Genomic DNA, 20425 nt, shown 5'->3' on the forward strand with positions numbered 1-20425 from the left:
GCAGAAACACAGGCAGAGGGAGGAGCGGGCTCCATGCAGGGAGTCCGACGTGGGACTCGATCCAGGGTCCCCAGGATCACGCCCTGAGCTGCAGGCGGCGCTAAACCGCTGCGCCACTGGGGCTGCCCTCAAACTAGGATTCTAACTACTAGTTGGGTTCCCGTGTTGAGTCGGAGGAAGAAAAAAATGGCACTCTTAAAAAAATTGTTACCAATGTGCTTTGTTTGGCCCTCGGGGTTAAAAACGATTGAGCAATCATTTAAAAATCAGATTTCAAGTAAAAATTTGGACTTCTTAGCATCTTAGACAAGAGGAGAGGTTCCAGTCATAATGAAGCGCTGGGTAGCAGCTGGCTGGAACGGAGTTATCAGTGCCCCCCTCCCATTTTATTAATCACATGCAGCCCATACAATGCCTCCTAAACTTGAATTTGCACGTGAGTTCCCTAGGGGTCTTGGTAAAAACGCAGGTTCCCAGCCAGTCGTAGGTGTGGCCTGAAGCTCGGCCTCTCTGAAAAGCTGTGGAGGAGGCTACTGGTCTTCTGACCATCCTTTGCAGAGCAAGGCTAGGAATTAACTGTCAACACAAATAAAAACAGAAATAAAAAAGCAAACATTATCTTTATTCAATAATCTTTGATATTTAAAATACAACTCATCGAACATCCACTTTAACAATAGAATCTCAGTGTTCAACAGTGCTTTGGAAGCCTGGCTTTTCTACGGACCAGACGGGAAGATCTGTGTGTGTAGTAACCGCAACACAACTTCAAGGCAGGTGCACACAGGGCTGCAGTGCTGGGTCCTGAGCAAATGGCATTGCCACGGTGCATTGTAGTCACGGCCAAAAGACCATACCTTATCAGGTGTTTTTTTGTACTTGTATTTCAAATAGTTTGTACACAACAGTAATTTTTACAAAGTTCTTTTTCTGGTAGTCCAGTGTTGTAGAAATTAGATAATTTTTCACATTCAAATGTATGTTTTCCTCTTTAAAAAAAATTTTTTTTTAATTCCTGGAGACATTCTTCACTTGAACTATGCAAAAAACAGGTGAAGTACTTCCTAAATGAATCAGGAATTTTCATATATATTTCTCTATTGCTTCCCATTCCTTGTCTATGAATCCAGTCTTAAAATATTTACTTACACACTATTGTTAATATGCCAATTACTGTAAGATTAAAAATTATGAACTAGCATTAATTCTCAAAATACCAGGACACTTTGGGCAAAAATAGCAAAGATTTTCTTCAAATAAAAAAACATCAAAATTCAAGAATTAACGATGTCAATAATATTTTCGTGCATAGAAGCAAAACGGAACAAAATATTTTTGCTAATGGAAGACTTTAAAAAATACAAGCCAGTTCATCTCTTTAGCAAAAGATGCTGGTTCATAAAGGGTCCAGGATAAAAGGAAAATTTTTCTCTTAAGATATGAAAAATTATTGACACTGCTGAAATGACTAGTTGATCCAATCTGGTTTTTCTTAATTAAGATCACACATGTAATATCTCCATACTTGTTAGTGCCCAGATACAACAAACTATTTACTTTCAGAGTAGAGGTCATTGGGCTCTCCAGTTGCAAATAAAGTTTTTAATAGAAGTCATCAAAATTCATTACTGAATCTTGAGAATTTAAAAACATAGAGATTTATTTCAACTGGAGATATTTTAATTTCTATTACTGTATTTTGCTTATGTACTGACTCAAAATTTGAATTTGCATGGGCCCAATGGGCCAATTTAAGACATTTAATAAATCTTGGCACTAGTATGATACTATTTAAAAAGAATATCAAACATGAAGACATTAAATATGTGATTTAGGCTCTGAATGGAATAAAATTTACTTTATTCAACTTAATATTAAATGGAAAAACCCAGACTATTGGTAGTTTTACCTATAATGATCTTCAACCAGTGTTGAGCTTTTTTCCTTATTAACTTTGGCATGAATAAAGTCTTAATTAAGAAAAATCAAGTTTTAAAGAAAAAAAGCACCTCCTTAAATTTTCTGTGAATTGTAAATTATTTGACCAAGATTTTAAAATATAACCTGCAGCATCTTTTTGAACAATTTACATTACTGAAATATTTGTATGTTAATTACTATAAAAATGTTAATTGATCAGGTTAACTGTGAATTTAACTACTGTGAATTTTTAAAATATAACTTACTATATCCATGACATCTCAAAATATGAAAGCAGTGTTTCCAAAACTTTAAACACTAGCATCACCACTGTACATATTTTATCCTGGTAACGCAATTTATACATTAGAAAAATGATACCAATAGTTTAAATATTAAACATCAAGATGTTCCCAATTGGTAAAACAGAATGGAAATCTTAATATAGAGCTTTTAGCAGGACAGTTATTGTGAATTTAATTGTTTCGGACTTTCTTGAGGTTGTTTACAGTAAAAAAAAGTTCCTGATGTGTGAACCACACTAAGTTTTCTGATACTGTAGTTATGAGCATTGGCATCTCTTCATACTGGCCAATTAAGGAATGGAGTCTAAATTAAGTTTAAGCCAATCCAAACAAGTTGGCAGTTCCTTAGTCATTCTGGATCTTCCTGCCAAATGCAACATTCATAAGGAAGTAAATAAACACATTCAAATGTATCCAGTGTGTGCTCAGCTCTGCTGTTAAAAACAAAAACAGCCTAAATGAAGGCCAACATGCCATATTTCCTTAAGTGCTTTAATAAAGGCTGTAATATAAGAACTTTATAAACTCTGAGGTTAAGAGTTCAAAAGCATATTTCTCATTTTTATATTAGGTAGCTCATCCATTCAAGTGTATGAAAAGTTTAATGCAATGTTTCAATGAGATAAGGTAAAAGCCAATAATATCCATGGAAAATAGGATAAGCATATTGGGGATAATTACACAAATGTTCAACCTTAAAATATTTTGGTTTATAAATCTTGAGGGAGCAGTACTATACTCCAACATCCCTTGCAATTCTAAAGTTTTATAACTCTTCCGAAATACTTTCAATTCTCAAAAGAAAACTTTAGATTTTAAAGTAAAATGGTCTACTTTTGCACAGGAAACTTCAGAAAACTGTATTTTGGCACAAAATAATGACTAAAAAAAATCTGTCTCTATCTGTCCCCCCCCCCAAAAAAGCTATTTCATAATCATAAAAGGCATTTTTTCATCTCTTTTAAATTCAGTAATAAGTCCTAGGTCAAAAAAATTTCCCTGATAAAATGTGTACAGCCATACACTAGTCATGGCAACATATACTTTCTTATTCTATGTTGTCGGCTGAAATTTCCTCTTTTAGCTTATGAACAATTCAACATCCCAAAGGGCTTCAAAGGGGATGGAGAATGGGGGAATAAGTGACAGAACCCGAAATGTCCATTTCAGAGAGACATACATAGTTAATTTTCACCAAAACCATACCACTGTATTGACCCAGCAAAAAACTCTGTGCATCCCAATTAAAGAATGTGTATCAAAACTAAACTCTTATTTACAGACCCATTAAGTACTGTGTGACTTCTGTAATTCTTAAGCTACTTAAACATGATACGAGGGTCAAATCATAGTATAAATGTAAATGTATTTTTGTTAGATTATTTTCATGTTCCAGATCATCATCTCTGGCAAGCTATACCTACTACAGGATGTGCAGCAGAGGCAGACATCTATGTTCTGTGGCTCCGCCGTAAAGAGAGCTCCAGTCACAAGAGAGAATAAAATGACACTGCCATTAAATTGAAAGCCAAATTTTGCCTCTCATACATTCATGGTGGGTATTATTTGTTAAGTCTTAAACAGAAGGAAACTTACTTGCATACTGTGCTTCTCCTATTTTTCTCAACTGGAGAAAAGGAAATATCAAGGTGCAGAAGAAAAGGTCCCAGTGGAGCTGTGACTGTCTAACATAATTGAGAAGACATTTGTAAAGCATCTGGAAAAGGATGTGCTCACACATCAAAAAAATTCTCATTTATTCTCAAATACTTGTGCAGAGTTGATTTCAGAGTTTAGGAATGCACCAGAATCACGAACTAATGATCTTATATTAGAGGGCTTAAAAAGCAAACCTCAAGAAAGATTACCATCTTTCAAAAGAGCTATAGAAAAGCAAGGAAACAAAGTAGCAAAGACATTGTGATTGGGGAAATAACATGAGAAAACATTCAAGGGCTCGCTAAATAATTGGAGCGAAAGCAGCGAATCCTTCTGGAATCATATCAACACAGAGAAGAGACGCTGTCCTAAAAGGTTAACTTGGTTAATAAGAGAAGCAACTATGAGATGATGGAAAGTGAGTCAAATGACCTGAACAGAAACGAGGAGAAGAACATGTATGGAAAAAGTTCTGTGGCAAGAGCTAATTAGTTGGTCTGCAAAAAGATCCATGAAAAATGCCCTAATTTTAGACATGTTAGATATTGCACACTCAAAAAGAAAAAGGAACATTTAGAAAACTATTTTAAACTTCTTTAATCTCTAAATGCCTCTTTGGCTAGTGTTTGGAGGATCACTATTTAGTCCTACAGCTGATGCATTTTTCCATTCTTTTTGTTGCAAACCACCTAAACGTCTAATCTCCTCTGTTGAACATTGTTTGACACATGACTAAAATGGACCCTCTGTGCTATAACCACACAGATAATAATGCTGGAAAGTAAGAACATCTAAATGATTTGTAAAAGGTATTAATTTTTCCCTTCTGTTTTGAAATTATTTCTAACAGTTTCTAAAGACATGGTCACGGCTGCCTGAAGCATGTCTTCTTCACTCATAACATCTCCTGTTGGGGGAAAAAAAAACCAAGTATATCTCTTAGCTATTTTTTGGAAAATTCTCAGTCATCAAAAGGTAAGCTCTTAGAAAATATATCTGTTTGATTACTATAGATTCCTTTTTTGATTTTTAATATCTACATAAAGCAATATGCACTCTGACAGTTTTAGAAGTCTCGACAAACACATGGCACTGTACAACCATCACCACCACCCAGACACAGAGCTGTGCCCTGCTCTCAATGATTCACACATGCTGCCCCTTTGTGGTCAGTCCCCCACAAACATTTATCCTAGATTTCAAAACCAGTGCATTAGGCTCAAAGACTTAACTTAGTTGTGTATATATTTGTAATTTGTTAGTTAAATTTTGTTTTGAAATAATTTGTAGCAAGTTGCAAAGACAGTTTACTGAACTATCTACACTTCAGCTCAATTTCACCCAACAGTTAAATCCTAGGAAACTGCAGCTGAAACCCAAACTTGGATACTGACACTGGTACAAAGTTGGGTGTAGTGTTAGGCTATTTCATCATATGTGCAGATTCATATAACCACTAGCACCACAATCAGGACAGAGAGCTGGTCAAGATCCACAAAGGTCTCTCTCCTGTTGTCCCTTTTGATTCATACCCACTTCTCTGCCCCCACCTTCCTGAACTGCAGGCAGCCACTAATTTGTTCTCCATCTCTACAAATTTGTCATTTTTAGAAAAATGTTACATATCTTTCCTGCACTCAGCATAATGCCTTTGAGACTCAGTGGAATTGCATGTATCAATAGCTGGGGTTTCCCTAGTCCTGAGTAATATTCCACAGACATACTACTGTTTGTTTAACTGTTTACTTTCCTGTAGGACATTTGGTTGTTTCCAGGTTTTGATTATGAGAAAGAAAGCTGCTCTGAACATTTGTGTCCAGGTTTTTGCATAGACAGGTAAGTTTTCATTTCTCTGGGGTAAATGTCCAGGAGTGTAACTGCTGGGTTGTATGCTTAGTACTGGTTCAGTTTTTAAAGAAACTGACAACCGGTTTCCCACAGTGGCTCTAACAGTCAAAATGAAAAGTAGAAAATTCACCTCCCTTTATGTCCCTCTAATTTATAATGTAATTGCCTTACTTTCTACATATATACTAAAAACTAAATCAATATTCAAATTCTTGCTTCAATCATCAAATGTAATTTAGAAAACTCAAAAGGAGAGGGATATCTATTGTTTGCTCATACTCATATGTTCAGGTGCCCCAATTCTGTAGTTTTAGATTTTTTTAAAGATTTTTTATTTATTCATGAGAAACACACACAGAGAGAGAGAGAGAGAGAGAGAGAGAGAGAGAGGTAGAGACATAGGCAGAGGGGGAAGCAGGCTCCATGCAGGGAGCCCGACATGGGACTCAATCCCTGTTCTCCAGGATCTCACCCTGAGCCAAAGTTGGCACTAAACCTCTGAGCCACCCAGGCTGCCCTGTAGTTTTAGATCTTTTGTCAAAGCTGGGGATTTTCAGCCATTTTATCTTCAGATATTTTTTCGGCCCCACCCTCCTTCTCATCTATTGGGATTTCCATGGCACATTTGATCTTCTACTATGGTCCCACAGGTGTCAAGACTTTGTTAATTTTTTCCAGTCTAATTCTCTCTGTTGCTCAGAATGGATAATTTCCATTGTACTGCCTTAAAGTTCACAGATTCTCTTCTCTGTCCTTCCATTCACTAGTTGGACCCATCCACTGCATTTTCAAATTTTAGGTATTGTTATTTTTCACTTCTAAAATTACCACTTAGTTCTTTTATCTTCTATTTCTCTCTTGAAGCTTTCTATTTTTTCATTTGTTTTCAGCATGTTTCTAATTGCTCATTGTAGCATTTTCATGATGGCTACTTTAAAAATCCTCATGAGGGGAGACAGAACATAACTACTCCTAACTCTGGGGAAACGAACTAGGGGTGGTGGAAGGGGAGGGCAGGGGGTGGGAGTGACTGGGTGGCGGGCACTGAGGGGGGCACTTGATGAGCACTGGGTGTTATTCTGTATGTTGGCAAATTGAACATCAGTAAAAAATAAATTATTAAAAAATAATAATAATAATAAAAGAAAAAAAATCCTCATGAGATTAATGCTGACATCAGTGTCATTTGGTGATGGTAACCTATGAACTGTCTTTTCTCAATCAATTTGAATTTTTCCTGGCTTTTAGTAGAATGATGCTTCTGATCAAGTCCTGAACATCTGCAGTGTTGCATGTTATAAGACTGTAAGTCCTACTTAATCTTCTCTGTTAGTAAGCCTCTTTTGACACAGCACCAGTGGGGGAAGGGGGTGCTGCCCTGCTGTGGCCAGGAGAAGGGGAGAGTGTATGATCATTACTGCTGGGCACACGTGGGAGTTCAGGGTCTCCACTGTCCTCCACTGACATCTCCCTGCCTGCAAGGGGTAGGAATGCCTCCTTACCGCCTCTTACTGACACTCTGGCTGTGGCCTTGTTACAGCCTCAAATCAGTAACTCCTGATTCTCCAGTGGGCCTCTTTTCAAACCACTCAGGTAGGAAGCTAGAGAGATGCCTTCATAATACAGTGCTGGGTGGAAGTCTAGGCTCCCTATGACTACAGACACTATGGGAAAGGGCCCTCCCTCCTGGAGGGAATGAAAATCTCAGCTCCCCACTTGGCTTTCTCTGACATCTTGCTGGCTGGGGAAGCAGGAGATACACCTCATTCCTGCCAGGTGGGATACCAGGCTACACTCCTCCGACTTGGCCTGTGCCAATGGAGGGGGTGACATAAAGGCCAGTTTATTTACCTAATCATTCTGCTTGGATAGAACAGGATATTTATTATCTAGAAGTTTTTAGTTGCTAGGTAGTTCCTTTTGACGACATAGAGCAGGCTTTACTTTGTCTCTGCTGTGGCTTCTTCAGCACCAAGTCTAGGATATGTGAGGCAAAAAAGAAAATCCAGGCTACACATCAATATGTCATTCCTCTGGTCCTGAGCTTCCTAAAGTCTGTCTTCTACCTTTCAGATTTTTTTAAAAGATTTTATTTATTTGACAGAAAGAGTGAGAGAGTACAAGCAGGGGGAGCAGCAGACAGAGGAGAAGCAGACTCCCCGCTGAGCAGGGACACCCCCCCCCCACCCCGCCCATGCCAGGCTCTATCCCAGGACCCCGGGATCATGACCTGAGCTGAAGGCAGATACTTATGTGACTGAACCACCCAGGTGCCCCACCTTTCAGATTTTTCTTATGTTTGTTTGATATAAATGTCCAGAGTTATTAGCTAAAAACAGCAGGAACAATAGGAAACAGCACCGGTTTATTCTTATTGTTAAATAGTAGTCCATTGCTTTTAAGCACCACAGTTTGTGCACCCATCCACCACCGAAGGACAACAGTTGGGTAACTTCTAGTTTTTGACAATTATAAATGAAGCTGCTATAAGTATTCACATACATATTTTTCTGTGAACTCACGTTTCTTTTTTCTTGGTTACACACCTAGGAGTGGGGCCACTAAATCACATGGTGAAGTGTACATTTAGGTTTATTTATTTATTTATTTTTTTTTAAATTTTTTAAATTTATTTATGATAGTCATACACAGAGAGAGAGAGAGAAAGAGGCAGAGACATAGGCAGAGGGAGAAGCAAGCTCCATGCACTGGGAGCCCGACGTGGGACTCGATCCCGGGTCTCCAGGATCGCGCCCTGGGCCAAAGGCAGGCGCTAAACCGCTGTGCCACCCAGGGATCCCCTACATTTAGGTTTATAAGAAAATACTAAACTGTTTTCCAAGTTGCTGTACCATTTTATATTCCTATTAACAACGTATGGGTGTCTAGTTGCTTTGATCTTAGCCAGCATTTGGTACTGTCAGTTTTTTTTTATTAAGCCATTCTTATAATAAGGTGTGTAATAGTATCTCATTGTGGTTTTAATTTGCATTTCCCTGATTATTAATATTGATCACATTTTCATGTGCTTATTTGTCAACCACATGTTTGATGAAGTATCTGTTCAAATCCTTCACCCCATTTGAGTTTTCTTATTTCAGTTTTGAGAGTTCTTTACGTGGTCTGCTTTTAAGGCCTTTGTCATATACAGTTGTTTTGTTACTCAACTTGTACTGCCAATAATTGGCCAAAGTTTAAGACCTATTAAACCAAGGCCTGATAAATAATTTTAGATTTCCTATTATTTAGGCTACACATGGGTGCTCTAGTTTTCCAGGTGGTAAAATGTATTCATCTTCCACCTATTACTATCCATTATCTCTGAGAAATTTTTGAAGAATTTATTGATTATTTTGAAGTTGCAAGTGTTGTCTATAATTTTAAAGCAACACATGCACTGATTGCTCTAGTCTGCCTGCTTCTTAGTCTAAGGAAATTGAGTAGATTACAAATTCATACAGAAGGGCAGCCCCGGTGGCTCAGTGGTTTAGCACCGCCTTCAGCCCGGGGCATGATCCTGGAGACCCAGGATCGAGTCCCACATCGGGCTCCCTGCATGGAGCCTGCTTCTCCCTCTGCCTATGTCTCTGCCTCTCTCTGTCTCTCTCTCTCTGTCTCTCATGAATAAATAAATAAAATCTTAAAAAAAAATTCATACAACAGTTTCAGCATAATTAAATAGGGGAGAAAAAACCCTGTGAAGCCCTAATCACACAGAGCCTGTGTCAGAGCATGGTCAGAGAGGCATACCTGGATCACTACCCAGTGCTTCTGAACTTGTGGTGGGCCTCTCACACGGATGTGAGAGCTGTCCTAGTGGATCCTGTTGCTGCTGCTGCTGCTGCTGTTGTTGCTGCTGCCGCCTGAAACATTCAAAAGTGAATGTACATTAAAAAAAAAACAAACCCTAAGAATACATATGCCATAAGAAAAAGTATTCGCATGGAAAATAAAAGGTCCCACAAAATAAGAGTCATTGTCATAAGTCCACAAAACAATGCCAGAGCAATCAGTCTGATTTATATTACTTACAAGTATCACAGTGCTGATCCTAGGAAACCTAGATATAAAATCTAAATTATTAAACAAATTAATAGGTAAAGATTTTTACCACAAAATAACACATAAACAAAAGCATTCACTGGTAGCTACTCTTATACAAATGTGTTGCATTTACAGATCCTTAATATTGTTGGAAGTCACTAAAAATAAGCACCTTTGAAAATGTAAAGCATCCCAATTACCATGCAAGGTAACATGATCTTTCCCATGGCCAGCTTCTCCTTGTTGTTCAGCTCTGAGCTTTAGCAAGTCCTAGGAGAGACCTTTCTTGACCAACCACCTGCAGCAGCTTCCAGGCATATGCTATCTCATCGCTGCTCCTTTTCAATTTCCAGTATCAACTTATACCATCAGATATATCATCAGATATTCCCTCTTTTGAGTGTCAGCTAACAAGAGCACAAAACTTGTTTCTGAAATGCCTAAAACAGTGCCTGTCCATAGTAGGCATTCGCCAAATACTTCATGAATGAAAGAATATAACTTTTTAAGATGCATGGTCAAGGTTCAGTACCGTTTTTTGAATTAAAATAAATCTTCCCTGTATTTCTTTCGGATGGAAAAACAATGTCAGAAAAATTCACATTTTAAACTTTTAAACACGATGATTATGATGTAAATATGTAGGACAGTGTCCTTGTACTTAAATACACACTGAAATATTGAGATGTAATGGGAGATCATGTCTGCAAGTTATTCTCAAATCCCTCAGAAATGTCAACAATTGAGGAATTTGGGCAAAGAGTATATAGGGAGTTCTCTAAACTATTTCTACTTTTACATAAATTTAAAATTATTTCACATCATACCACATATATGTTGAAAATTAACAAAATTTACAAACAGCTGACACTCTGAGAAGCCATAGCTTTAAAAAAAAATGCATAGGACTTTTAAAGGAATTAGTATTTTAGATTTACCAGTAATGCTATTAATAGAATAGCATACTTTTTTTTTCCCCTAGAGACTCTTCTGTTTTAAATGTAACAAAGAAAACCCAAGTACACTGATGTTTGTCTTGGTTTATTCTCGGGTGTGTGTGGCTAATGATGCACAAGAGGGCAGGATGCTCCCGCCAGCACACACCGATTCTGAGGTGTGCACAGGAAGGACAGGCTGTGAAGCAGGAGGGATTCTGGCCCATCAGATCTCTCTCCATGCATGCCCTTTCCCCCTCCGATCAAGGTAATAGGTCAGAATATAAGAGAGTAGTAGGTGAGACAGTGACTTAGAGGGATAACCTTTATTCTACTTTAAATTTATTAAAAGTGAGAAGTAGATGAACTGCCAACCTTGAAACAATTCTGACACCTTTCATCTTGGATGACACCATAAGATGCAACATATTCAAACAGCAAATCAGTACCCATTCCCACTGCAGCTTTGACTGTGCCCTCAGAATCAGAGAGGCTAGAGAGCTAAAACAACATCTTAGGTCACTGTATAGCTAGGATTATGGTTATCAGTTAAGCACTCCGCAGAAAGGAGGCACAGCTGTCCTCCTGCTACCCTGGTTGCTCTCTGCACACAAGTCAGGTTGGGAAGCTGCCAAGACCAGGATTCTGCTTCACAGCAGCTGCAGCGGGGACTCCCATTCCCATGTCCAGGCAACTGTGATGGCAGTTTCCTGATCTAGGATCAGAGCTATAGCAGCGTGTTCTTAAACTCCATGTCCCGATTCCCCATGATGCCAATGGGGGAAGTGGCACAGCTCTTCCAACAAGTCTATGGAATTTGGTCTATGGAATTTCTGAGACCTGGCCTATAGCCTGCACCTCCAGCTCTTCTTAGGATTGTGTAAGCCAAGTTTCTGTACTAATTACTTTCCTGTTTAAAATACCTCTGGTAGCTTTTTTTTTTTTTTTTTTTTTTAAGATTTCATTTATTTATTTGAGAGAGAGAGGGAGAGAGAGAGAGAGCATATGGCAGGGAGGGGCAGAGGCAGAAGCAGGCTCCCAGCTAAACAGGGAGCCCGGTGCCGGACTCCATCACAGGACCTCGGGACCAAGACCTGAGCCAAAGGCAGACGCTTAACTGACTGAGCCACCCAGGCACCCCTAGTAGCTTGTTTCTTAAACTGAATCCTGTTATGCCATGCCATTGAAGTGGTGGCTCAAGAGTTAGATGATCAAAAAATCATAGCAATTTGTGACCATGAAGACAATGCCCAGTAATTCTCTCTTTGTTGGAAAACACTTTTTTAGTAACAGAAGGAAAGAATCTCCATCATTTCAAAGCTACACCTGGAAAAGATATTAAATACGCTAAGACATTTGTGGAATACCTTACAATTTACACAGTAGTTTTACACACATTGCCTAATTTGATGCTCAGTCTGTGAGTTTTTAAGCTAAATTTTATGGTAACATTGCTAACATTATAAGAGTTCTTTTTTTATTTATTTATTTTTTTTTAATTTTATTTATTTATGATAGTCACATAGAGAGAGAGAGAGGCAGAGACATAGGCAGAGGGAGAAGCAGGCTCCATGCACCGGGAGCATGACGTGGGATTGGATCCGGGGTTTCCAGGATCACGCCCTGGGCCAAAGGCAGGCGCCAAACCGCTGCGCCACCCAGGGATCCCCATAATAAGAGTTCTTATTTGGGGTTTTATAATAGATAAAATAGATTTCAAGATTACTTCTTGAAAAAACTCATCTCGGCTGCGAACTTAACACTCATTAACTATAACTTTCTTGGGATTTTGTTGTTGTTGTTTTAAGATTTTAGAGAGAGCATGCACATGCACAAGTTGGGAAAAGGATGAGGGGGTTGGGAGGGGTTGTTGAGAGAAACAGACTTCCTGCAGAGCAGGGAGCCTGATCTGATGTGGGGCTATCTCACAACCCTGAGATCATGACCGGGGCCGAAATCAAGAGTTGGATGATTAACTGACTGAGCCACTCAGGTGCCCCCATTAACTAGGACTTTGTATTAGGTACGTTTTTAAACAGTATTTTTATGCTTGATGCATGAATACTGTGGTTTCTACATTAGGAATGAAGCTTCAAATACTCTACAGGAAAAAAAAAAAACTATTTGAGTGAATAACAAATTATTTAAATGGAAAAAAGCCTTATTTTGAATTCAAAATTTGTTTAAATAACAATAGCACCAGGGTCAGTTTGGAGAGGGTCAGAAGGAACAAAGAGTGGCTCTATAACCTTAGAACTGATTTCCCAAAGATGGAAGCTAGAGAGAGAAGGACCTTGTAGGCTTAGTAATCAGGAATTCTGGTGAAAGAACTAATATTTGAAACTACTATTGTTTCTCAGCTCCTTTACTAATGAGCCCTACAAGATTCTGAATACTAGATAATGCCTAAAAGAAACACCAAGGAGTTAGCTCTTAACTCTTCTCAGTAACATGTGATTATCAAATATTCTCTAGTTTTCCTCAAGTTCCCACAAGTAGTTTCAAGGTCAAACCAAGAGGCAGAGGATGAAACTGAAGCTGGAAACCATCACTGCACATCTTCCTCTCCAGTCAACTATCCTCCAACCTAGAAGGAGCTATACTAATGCTCATTTTAAATTCTTTCTACTATAAAGATTAAATGCAATAAGAGTTTCACATTTTCAAAAAAAAAAAAAAATCTAAAAAATTTATTTATTTATTTTTAAAGATTTTATTTGGGGCACTTGGGTGGCTCAGTCAGTTAACTGTCTGCCTTCAGCTCAGGTCATGATCCCAGGGTCCTGGGATGGAGTCCACATGGGGCTCCCTGCTCAGCAGGGAGTCTGCTTCTCCGTCTGCCCCCGCCCCTGCTTGTGTGCACATGTGTGCATGCGTGCTCTCTCCTTTTTTTTTCTCTCTCTCCCTCTTTCTCTCAAGTAAATACGTGGAATCTTTAAAAGCTATATATTTTATTTGAGAGAATGAGATATACAATATTTGATATATTTGAGATATAAAAATTATCACATAATTATCATGTGATAATTATTAACATTACAGTGTGACAGTAACATCTGGCTATATTACTAAAGAATGGATGAAAGGATATAATGCTTTAGATTTGTCATAAAATAATCGCAGCTTGGGGGGGAGAGAGGGGAAAGTAGGAGAGATGAGGGCATAGAAAACCACGACTGGCCATGTGCTGATATTTGCTAAATCTGGGCAATGGGTAAACAGGGGTTCCTTATCCTGGTTTCTTTACTTTTATGGATATTTGAAGTTTATCATAATTAAAAAACTAGAAAAATTAAAAATTTGAAAGGAAGTTAAAAATTTGAAAGCACTAATAAGCACTATTTTGAAATTCTATATATAATTAAATCCATCAATCTATCACTGAATAAAGACTAGAAATATCTCACATTAAGAGGATGTCAGCTGATCAGAACTTTCCTTCATATACTTCTGAGTTGTGACTTAAAAAAAAAAAAAAAAAACAGAAAACAAGGTAAATATTATCTTCATTACATCATTAAATGTAAAATGCTCCAATATTTTAGATCCCACTAATACTGCCAATTATTATTGTAAGATGCTACTCAATTGCAGAGATGTTGAAATGTGAAAATATGTACATCTCAGAACTGATGAAACATAGTGAACAGGCCAGATTCAGCCACCAGCCTTTTGGTTTCTGACCTGGGATCAGAGGATATGAGTATTTATCTAAAGACTACTGTGTAGCCTTTAAGATAAGTTTTATCCTTAAAAAAATAAAAAGGGAAGACAATTTGTGAATGGTAGTCACTGGAAAAGATGACATTTTTGTTTCTTATTTTGAGAACACTTACAGAGTTGGGCTGTAGGAGCTGATGATTCAAGTTTATGGTTTGCTCCCATATCCCTATGCCAACAGGCCTGCATATAAACCCTAGAGTGGCAGTAAGAACAATTATCTACCGCCTCTATCTGAGAGTGTGCTCCCTGACCACAATGCTGCTTTTCCTGTTAATGGATAAAAGAACTTTGCAGAATTGGTCAGGTAACCAAGAAGCACATCCAGAGGATCTTATGGCATTGTTCTTGTTTTGGTCCAATCCCATTTTCTTTTAATGACTGAAATTTTACTGGGTTTCCTTCATTTTATGTCAGATAAACTTAACTGATATCGAGGCAAAAGTTTTCCCTAAAACTACATATGATATCAGTTTATTTGCTGTAAATTAAAAAAAAAAATACACACAGATGTTCATGGTTCAGGTGGTAACAATCTTTTAAAAGGAGAGAATCCTAAATAAAATAGTTTAAGCAAAAGCTCTGTGTGTATAAACTGTAGACAAAACAAAGTACACATTAAATACGCAATTTTAATATTGTACTAACTACTTTACTTTTCAAAGTAGGCTTCTCTTCTCTTCCGTAGCTCTTCTGAAGTAAGATGTATACCTGATGTCTGTGGAGTATCTTGAGATATACTTCTGGAACTCCCTGAAAACAAAAGAAAACAGAACAAAAAAACAATCATTTTACTTACCAATTTGAGCAACACTATGTTTATATTTATTTGGGCAAGTTTTTGAAAAGTTTTCTTCTTAAAAATATTGTGCTACTATTCTATAAATATAAGGCAGGCTCTGAAACTCTCAAGGACAAATCTGAATAAGGCAGTTCAAATATAACCTGTGTCCACATCCATCTGTGATATAGCAGGTGTGAGGATGTAAGTCCAACAACCAACCAGGTAGGAAGAGCCATTAACACCACGCTTGCATGCCCTCTTTAACTTGCTAGCAATGAATCGGTACTTTCAACTAGAAGCATTTTTTTTTTTTTAATTTTTATTTATTTACGATAGTCACAGAGAGAGAGAGAGAGAGAGGCAGAGACACAGGCAGAGGGAGAAGCAGGCTCCATGCACCGGGACCCCGACGTGGGACTCGATCCCGGGTCTCCAGGATCGCACCCTGGGCCAAAGGCAGGCACCAAACCGCTGCGCCACCCAGGGATCCCCTAGAAGCAATTTAAAGTGGGTAACAGTAAACCCATTCTCTGTAGTCCTCTATCCTAAAATACTTGCATGCTACACCAACTTAAGTGTGTTCTCACTAAATAGCTACACCAATCAGAGATCCTGCATCGATCATGTAATAACGCAGGAAGAAAAACGAAGGACATGAAAATATCTAAAATTTAAATAGCTGTTCTGTTCATTATTGGGCTAGTCCAGCAGAGCTCTATGAATTAAAAATGGGATTGCATATATGAAGCACTCCAAGGTATGCCAGGAGGCAAGAGAATTCAGGATAAAAAGGATAACCTTTATATTAATGGAACCTCAATTTTACTTAGATATTTGAGAAATTCCACTGAGTAATCTCATTAAGTAAAAGGGAAATTCATGTTAATTAGATGAAAACAAAACTGCCAAAGAAAATCACCCATACCTTTCAGAGGCCTCTCTGAGGCTACGTTCTGGACAAGTCCCTCTGCCTGGATTCCCTAGGGGATACATCTTTTTTTATTTATTTATTTATTTATTTTATTTATTTATTCCTGAGGGGGGGGGGGGGCAGAGACACAGGCAGAGGGAGAAACAGGCTCCATGCAGTGAGCCTGACATTGGGACTTGATCCTGGGTCTCCAGGATCAGGCCCTGAGCTGAAGGTGGCACTAAACTGCTGAGCCATCAGGGATGCCCATCTAGGGGATACATCTTTATTCTCTTCTGCTGGTGGGCTTCTGTCACTATCAAGGTGGGCCCATCAAAGTGGGCTTAAGTTGTTATGTTGTACACCAAGTGGTAGACTTTTAAAATATTTTCTACCCAGGCCTTCCTTTGTATCCAACAGCATACATTTACAAAATAGCTGGTCTGGGAAAGAGCCTCCCCTTCTTTAAAAGATTCTTCTCTAGGGATCCCTGGGTGGCGCAGCGGTTTAGCGCCTGCCTTTGGCCCAGGGCGCGATCCTGGAGACCCGGGATCGAATCCCACGTCGGGCTTCCGGTGCATGGAGCCTGCTTCTCCCTCTGCCTATGTCTCTGCCTCTCTCTCTCTCTCTCTCTTTGTGTGACTATCATAAATAAATAAAAATATTAAAAAAAAAAGATTCTTCTCTAAAGATTAAGCTCCATTTATTGTTGTTAGTATAGTATTATAACCAAACAGAAAAACCAGAATAAAAATATAAGTAGTCAGGGGCACCTGGGTGGCTCAGTTGGTTAAACGTCTGTCTGCCTTTGGCTTAGGTCATGATCCTGGAGTCCCAGGATGGAGCCCAATGTCTCACTCCCTGCTCAGAGTCTGCTTCTCCCTCTCCTTCTACTCTTCCCCCCAACTTGTGCTCTCTCTGTGGCTCCCTCTCTTAAATAAAAAAATCTTTAAAAAATTTAACTAGTCCTAATATAACTTAGGTTGTAAAAAGTTATTTGTAAGAAAGCTAAAATACCTACCTGATCGTATGTACATAGTTATTGCTTCTGCAATAATTGTCAAAGAACCTTTATTAACAATAATATTAACTTCCAGGGTAACTAAGAATAATCTGAATCAATTCTTCAACAACACATCCACATGCAGATACCTTGCATACTGAGCTGAATAGCCCTGCGGAGATCTGCTTCTTCATCTTCCATGTCAATTTCTTGGCGACTTAGTGCCAGAGCTCTCTGCAAATCTTCCTCATCTTCATCTAACATGCCTGATCCATCGTTTGCTTCTAAGACTCGTTCCAGATCTGTTTTCTGGACTCTAAAGAACAAAACCAGAGAGTAACTGCAGACCATTCTTCTATTTTATTATTTTTTCCAGTCTTCTATTTTAGATAAAACACAGACATTTATAAGTGAAAAGATTTTTTAAATAATTTTTAAGATTTTATTTTTAAGTAATCTCTACACCCAACATGGTGCTCAAACTTACAACCACAAGTTCAAGAGTCACATGCTGGAGGGTATTATGCTGAGTGAAATAAGTCAATTGGAGAAGGACAAACATTATATGGTCTCATTCATTTGGGGAATATAAATAACAGTGAAAGGGAATAGAAGGGAAGGGAGAAGAAATGGGTAGGAAATATCAGAAAGGGAGACAGAACATAGACTCCTAACTCTGGGAAACGAACTAGGGGTGGTGGAAGGGGAGGAGGGCAGGGGGTGGGGGTGAATGGATGACGGGCACTGAGGGGGGCACTTGACGGGATGAGCACTGGGTGTTATATGTTGGCAAATTGAACACCAATAAAAAATAAATTTATTATTAAAAAAAAAAAAAGAGTCACATGCTTCACCAACTGAGCCAGCCAGCCCCCCAACCAAGATTTTATATAAGTCAAAAATTAAACATTTTTTGATAATCTAATAGCATAAAAATTGTGCTATGATGTGCATATAAGCTAATTAAGTAATTCAAAGAGTCAAGTTTAAACCAGAAAACTTCACTAAAAATATAAGAGTTCTAAAGAAGAAAAAAAAATCACCAACCATAAAAGAACCAATGTACTTTGTGTATATCCGTCCAATATAAGCATGAAAATATAATTCCTGGGGCACTTAGCTGGCTCAGTCAGTAGAGCATGAGACTCTTGTTCTCATGGTTCTGAGTTCAAGCCCCATGTTGGATGTAGAGATTACTTAACAAAATCTTAAAAAAAAAAGAAAAGAATAGAAATATAAAATATAATTTTTGTAAAGAAATACTATCATATACTCCATGCTGCAGGCTTTATTTTACCTCTGTTCTTTTAGTTGTGCTAATTCTTCTCCAATAAGTTTTGGTCTCTGCATCTGTTGGACCCTGATCATCTGTAGAAGTTGGTCAGCTTCACAATCTGGCAGATCACCCTTAACAACAAATATAGAATAACCTAAAAAAGAGGCAAAAATAAACTAAAACAGCTAGTAAGAGATTAAAAATAGATTTAAAATGATAACAGATAGAAAGGCAACACAGTATAGTGGAAAGAATACAAGCTGAAGAGTGAGAAAGAGCTGGGTTCAGGTAATGGTTCTTTCACTTACTGGCAGGGTGATCCAAGACAAACTATTCAAAGCCACTAAGCCCCACTTTTTCCATCTGTAAGATGGGAAGAGCCACCTCATAGTGTGACTGTGAATGAAATAATGTCTGCAAAGGGCCCTACCAAAACAATGCATGACCAAGTAGACTAATCACTAAATGTAATAGAGAGGTGAGTAACAGAGTGGAGAAGAGCAAGGAATTTGGAATCAGATGGCCAGGGCTTTGATCCTACCTCTTCCAATTCCAAGACTGAGTATTGTCTGATGCTGATGATACGGTACCTCCCTCAGAGGACTGTCATGAGGACATAATCATATAATGTGTGTAATAATGTGAAATATGGGTTAAACCAATCATCTGTAGAAATAGCTGCCCCCACAACCCTGACACATCCACACTCCTCTCACGGAAAACAGGAGCTGGGAATCCAACGCTGAGAATCTAGTCAAGGTGTTGATGATGTGGTTCATATTTTCAAAGAATTACACTGATTCAGTGTAATTTTTTATAAATATGATTCTAAAAAGCTAGAGTTTTCACAGCTAAATACTCCACACAAAAACTGAACATGGGTGGACTATACCTAAGTCATTCTAATCAATTTAAGCTTATCTACCATAAGTTTTTCTTAAACTCTGGTACTTATTACTGGATATCCTTTGTGAGCATTAAAAGATAACAAAACAAATGAACAAAGATCAAAACCACTATTAATCGAAAAATTCAAAACAGTACATTAACCTTTATTTTTTGAACACGGACATAATATGACTAATGTACTTTTTTAAAATAAGGACAAATGTGTTCAGAGTTTAGATGGTCTAGCATGTTTTATGGCAGTAAAACTGTTTCCAGATCTTAAAGTAAACGTGTCCGCACCATGGCATTCCATGAAGAGCATCAGGAGTATCAGAAACTGTCTTGTTCAGGGGATCCCTGGGTGGCTCAGCAGTTTAGCGCCTGCCTTTGGCCCAGGGTGCGATCCCGGAGTCCCAGGGTCAAATCCCGCATCGGGCTCCCTGCATGGAGCCTGCTTCTCCCTCTGACTGTGTGTCAGCCTCTCTTCTCTCTCTATGTCTATCATGAATGAATGAATGAATGAATGAATAAATAAATAAATAAATCTTTGAAAAAAAAAGAAATTTGTTTTGTTCAGGTGGCATAGTAAATACTTCAAGGGGTTAGCTTTCACTCTAAGTATGCTGTTAAGAGACTGAAGGATGAAGAGAGAGGAGTGCTGTAACATGCATTCCATTGTTTAAAAAGTACTCTGAGCTTCTTTGTAACATATAGGAAATGGAATGCAAGAGAGACCCTTACTTACTAAGACAGAAAACCTGATGGACAGAATATACTGGGAGAAGAAAAACCAGCCTTTGCAGACATGTTCAGTTTAAAATGCTTTCTGGACTTCCCAAGTGGAGAGGTCAATGTGAGGAGTTTGGTGTTCAGGATAGATGTGTAGACGGGAGATAAAATATGGGAATTACAGGCATACTGATTTTTTTAGAGATGATATTTAAAATAATAGGACAGCACATAATCTAGAAACTGTCCAAGGACTGACCTCTGGGTCACTTCATCACAACAGACTACCAAGAGAATAAGACCCACAAAAGGAATCTGAAAGAAGCAGCAAACAAGATATGAGGAAAACCAGAGCATAGTGGCCTGGAACCCAAGTGTGGACAGTATTTCAAGAAGGAAGGGTA

The 20425-nt window shown here is 38.3% G+C and overlaps 1 protein-coding gene across 13 annotated transcripts in view; it reads right to left on the minus strand.

Annotated features, from left to right (window-relative positions):
* Positions 1-204: 204 nt before the first annotated feature.
* The window catches only part of ATXN3 (ataxin 3), a 36363-nt gene continuing 16142 nt past the window's right edge, over positions 205-20425 (minus strand). For 5 of the 13 annotated variants that reach the window (XM_072837822.1, XM_072837815.1, XM_072837814.1 and 2 more), the window contains 5 exons: positions 18426-18558; positions 17278-17444; positions 15088-15184; positions 9483-9595; positions 602-4791 (listed from right to left, as the gene is read on the minus strand). In XM_072837822.1, coding sequence (XP_072693923.1) covers positions 4697-4791; positions 9483-9595; positions 15088-15184; positions 17278-17444; positions 18426-18558 — 605 coding nt within the window. In that variant the 3' untranslated portion in view covers positions 602-4696. Of the gene's footprint in view, positions 577-601; positions 4792-7583; positions 7710-9476; positions 9596-9764; positions 9793-14118; positions 14173-15087; positions 15185-17277; positions 17445-18425; positions 18559-20425 lie in introns of those variants that run through there. The other 8 variants (XM_072837823.1, XM_072837821.1, XR_012036278.1 and 5 more) reach the window with 7 other exon arrangements.

Source organism: Canis lupus, chromosome 9, assembly GCF_048164855.1.
Source record: "Canis lupus baileyi chromosome 9, mCanLup2.hap1, whole genome shotgun sequence".
NCBI classification, from domain to species: domain Eukaryota; kingdom Metazoa; phylum Chordata; class Mammalia; order Carnivora; family Canidae; genus Canis; species Canis lupus.